The sequence below is a fragment of the Corvus brachyrhynchos genome, unplaced genomic scaffold, assembly GCF_000691975.1.
Source record: "Corvus brachyrhynchos isolate BGI_N302 unplaced genomic scaffold, ASM69197v1 scaffold617, whole genome shotgun sequence".
In the NCBI taxonomy this organism is placed as follows: domain Eukaryota; kingdom Metazoa; phylum Chordata; class Aves; order Passeriformes; family Corvidae; genus Corvus; species Corvus brachyrhynchos.
The window spans coordinates 80,548-84,208 of record NW_008239062.1 but is presented as its reverse complement, the minus strand read 5'-3'; the positions used below and the strand labels follow the sequence as shown (position 1 = coordinate 84,208).

Below are 3,661 nucleotides of genomic sequence, written 5' to 3'. Positions count from 1 at the left end.
TTTTTATCCCTCCAAAAATCCCCTTTTTATCCCTCCAAAAATCCCATTTTTATCCCTTTTTTCCCTCCAAAAATCCCATTTTTGCCCTCTTTTCCCTCCAAAAATCCCATTTTTATCCCTCCAAAAATCCCCTTTTTATCCCTCCAAAAATCCCATTTTTATCCCTTTTTTCCCTCCAAAAATCCCATTTTTGCCCTCTTTTCCCTCCAAAAATCCCATTTTTATCCCTCCAAAAATCCCCTTTTTATCCCTCCAAAAATCCCATTTTTGCCCCTCTTTTCCCTCCAAAAATCCCCTTTTCCCCCCCTTTTTTCCCCCCTTCCCCCCCAATCCTGATCCCAGCATCCCAATCCTGCTTTTCCTCCCCATCTGTCAATTTTCCAATGGATATTCCTGGATTTCCCTCCAAAAATCCTCTTTTGATCCCTTTCCTCCCAATGAGGAAAATGGGGATCAACGGGGTCCCACATGGAAAACGGGATGGAGAAAAACGGGATAAAAATGGTCCCAGGAGGAAAATGGGAGAGAGAAAAACGGGATAAACGGGGTCCCGCATGGAAAATGGGATGGAGGAAAAGGGGATGGAGGAGATTCCATGAGAAAAATGGGATAGAGGAAAAGGGGATAAATGGGGTCCCAGGAGGAGAATGGGATAGGGGAAAATGGGATGGAGGGGAATGGGATAAAAATGGTCCCAGGAGGAAAATGGGAGAGAAAAAAACGGGATCAACCTGGTTCCATGAGGAAAATGGGATGGAGGAAAATGGGATGGAGGAAAAAGGGATGGAGGAAAAAGGGATAAAAATGGTCCCAGGAGGAAAATGGGGATAAACGGGGCGCCAGGAGGGAAATGGGACAAAGAAAAATGGGATAAACGGGGTCCCACATGGAAAATGGGATGGAGGAAAAAGGGATGGAGGAAAAAGGGATAAAAATGATCCCAGGAGGGAAATGGAACAGAGGAAATTGGGATAAACCTGGCTCCAGGAGGAAAATGGGATGGAGGAAAATGGGATAAATGGGGTCTGAGGAGGGAAATGGGAGAGGGGAAAATGGGACAAAGAAAAATGGGATAAGAATGGTCCCAGGAGGAGAATGGGAGAGAGAAAAATGGGATCAACCTGGTTCCATGAAGAAAATGGGGATAAACGTGGTCCCAGGAGAGAAATGGGATGGAAGAAAACGGGATAAAAATGGTTCCAGGAGGGAAATGGGAATAAATGGGGTCCCACATGGAAAATGGGATGGAGAAAAAAGGGAGAGAGGAAACCAGGATAAAGGAAAATGAGATAAACGGGGTCTGAGGAGAGAAACGGGATGACAAAAAATGGGATGGAGGAAAATGGGGATAAAAATGGTCCCAGGAAGAAAAAGAAACAGAGGAAATTGGGATCAACCTGGTTCCATGAGGGAAATGGGATGGAGGAAAATGGGATAAAAAATGGTCCCACAAGGAAAATGGGGAAGAGAAAAATGGGATAAAAGTGGTCCCATGAGGAAAATGGGATCAACCTGGTTCCACGAGGAAAATGGGGATAAAGGGGATCCCAGGAGGGAAATGGGGATAAAGGGGATCCCAGAGGGAAATGGGGATAAAGGGGATCCCAGAGGGAAATGGGGATCCCAGAAGGAAATGGGATAAAGGGGATCCCAGGAAGGAAATGGGATAAAGGGGATCCCAGGAAGGAAATGGGATAAAGGGGATCCCAGGAAGGAAATGGGATAAAGGGGATCCCAGGAAGGAAATGGGATAAAGGGGATCCCAGGAAGGAAATGGGATAAAGGGGATCCCAGGAGCAAAATGGGATGGAGGAAATTGGGATCAACCTGGTTCCAGGAGGAAAATGGGATGAAGGAAAATGGGATGGAGGAAAATGGGATAAATGGGGTCTGAGGAGGGAAATGGGAGAGGGGAAAATGGGATGGAGGAAAATGGGATCAACCTGGTTCCAGGAGGAGTAAATGGGGTCTGAGGAGGGAAATGGGAGAGGGGAAAATGGGACAAAGAAAAATGGGATAAGAATGGTCCCAGGAGGAGAATGGGAGAGAGAAAAATGGGATCAACCTGGTTCCATGAAGAAAATGGGGATAAACGTGGTCCCAGGAGAGAAATGGGATGGAAGAAAACGGGATAAAAATGGTTCCAGGAGGGAAATGGGAATAAATGGGGTCCCACATGGAAAATGGGATGGAGAAAAAAGGGAGAGAGGAAACCAGGATAAAGGAAAATGAGATAAACGGGGTCTGAGGAGAGAAACGGGATGACAAAAAATGGGATGGAGGAAAATGGGGATAAAAATGGTCCCAGGAAGAAAAAGAAACAGAGGAAATTGGGATCAACCTGGTTCCATGAGGGAAATGGGATGGAGGAAAATGGGATAAAAAATGGTCCCACAAGGAAAATGGGGAAGAGAAAAATGGGATAAAAGTGGTCCCATGAGGAAAATGGGATCAACCTGGTTCCACGAGGAAAATGGGGATAAAGGGGATCCCAGGAGGGAAATGGGGATAAAGGGGATCCCAGAGGGAAATGGGGATAAAGGGGATCCCAGAGGGAAATGGGGGCGGCCGCAGCTCCCACCTCCTCGTCGGACTCGAACTGCACGTTGACCCCGTAGGTCTCGTCGATGTTGTCATCTGCAGGGAACAGGGCCCGGAATTACCGGGAATTCCTGGGAATTGGGGGGCCACAGCCCCGGAATTCCTACAGCCGCACCTCGGAAAGACAAACCCAAATCCTTTGTGGGGCTGGAAAAGCACCCCCATCCATGGGGCAAGGGCTCATCCCGAAAAACGGGCTCTGGAAGGTGCCAGGTTGGGATGAATGGGGTTGCAGGAGGGAAATGGGATGGGGGAAAAGGGGATGGAAGTCATCCCACAAGGAAAATGTCCTGGATTTCTGCTGGGAAGTCTCAGGAAAAGCCCTGGGTCTTTGTGAATCCCAAAAAAATCCCCCAAAAAAATCCCCCCCAAAAAAGTCCCAAAAAAATCCCCCAAAAATCCCAAAAAATCCTAAAGAATCCCAAAAGAAATCCCCAAAAAATCCTCCAAAAATCCCAAGAAATTCCCCAAAAAAATCAAAAAAATCTTTAAAAATCCCCCCAAAAATCCCAAAAAATCTCTCAAAAATCCCCCAAAAAATCCTAAAAATCCCCCAAAAAATTCCCCAAAAATGCTCCAACAAATCCCCCAAAAATCCCCAAAAATCTCCCCAAAACCCCCCCAAAAAAATAAAAAAAATCTTTAAAAATCCTCAAAAAAATCCCCAAACAAATCCCAAAAAAAATTCCCAAAACCCACCAAAAAAAACCCACTTTAAAAATACTCCAAAAATAAAAAATAAAAAAAATCTTTAAAAATCCTCAAAAAAATCCCCAAACAAATCTCAAAAAAAATTCCCAAAACCCACCAAAAAAAACCCACTTTAAAAATCCTCCAAAAATCTCCAAAAAAATCCCCCAAAAAATCCCCAAAAAATCCTCAAAAAATCCCCTAAAGAAAAACCTCAAAAAAACCCAAAAAAACCCCAAAAAAATCCGCAAAAAATCCCAAAAAATCCTCAAAAAATCCCCAAAAAATCCTCAAAAAATCCCCAAAAAAATAAAAAACAAACCTTTAAAAATCCAAAAAAATCCTCCAAAAATCCCAAAAAAATCCCCAA

General features: G+C 44.5%; 1 protein-coding gene across 1 annotated transcript in view; it reads right to left on the bottom strand.

The window, feature by feature from the left end:
• Positions 1 to 3,661, bottom strand: part of SNRNP200 (small nuclear ribonucleoprotein U5 subunit 200) — a gene marked incomplete at its 5' end in the record, with an annotated part of 78,572 nt that overhangs the window by 69,145 nt on the left and 5,766 nt on the right. The window contains 1 exon segment of the mRNA XM_017739196.1: positions 2,582 to 2,637. Within this exon segment, the coding sequence (XP_017594685.1) occupies positions 2,582 to 2,637 (56 nt within the window).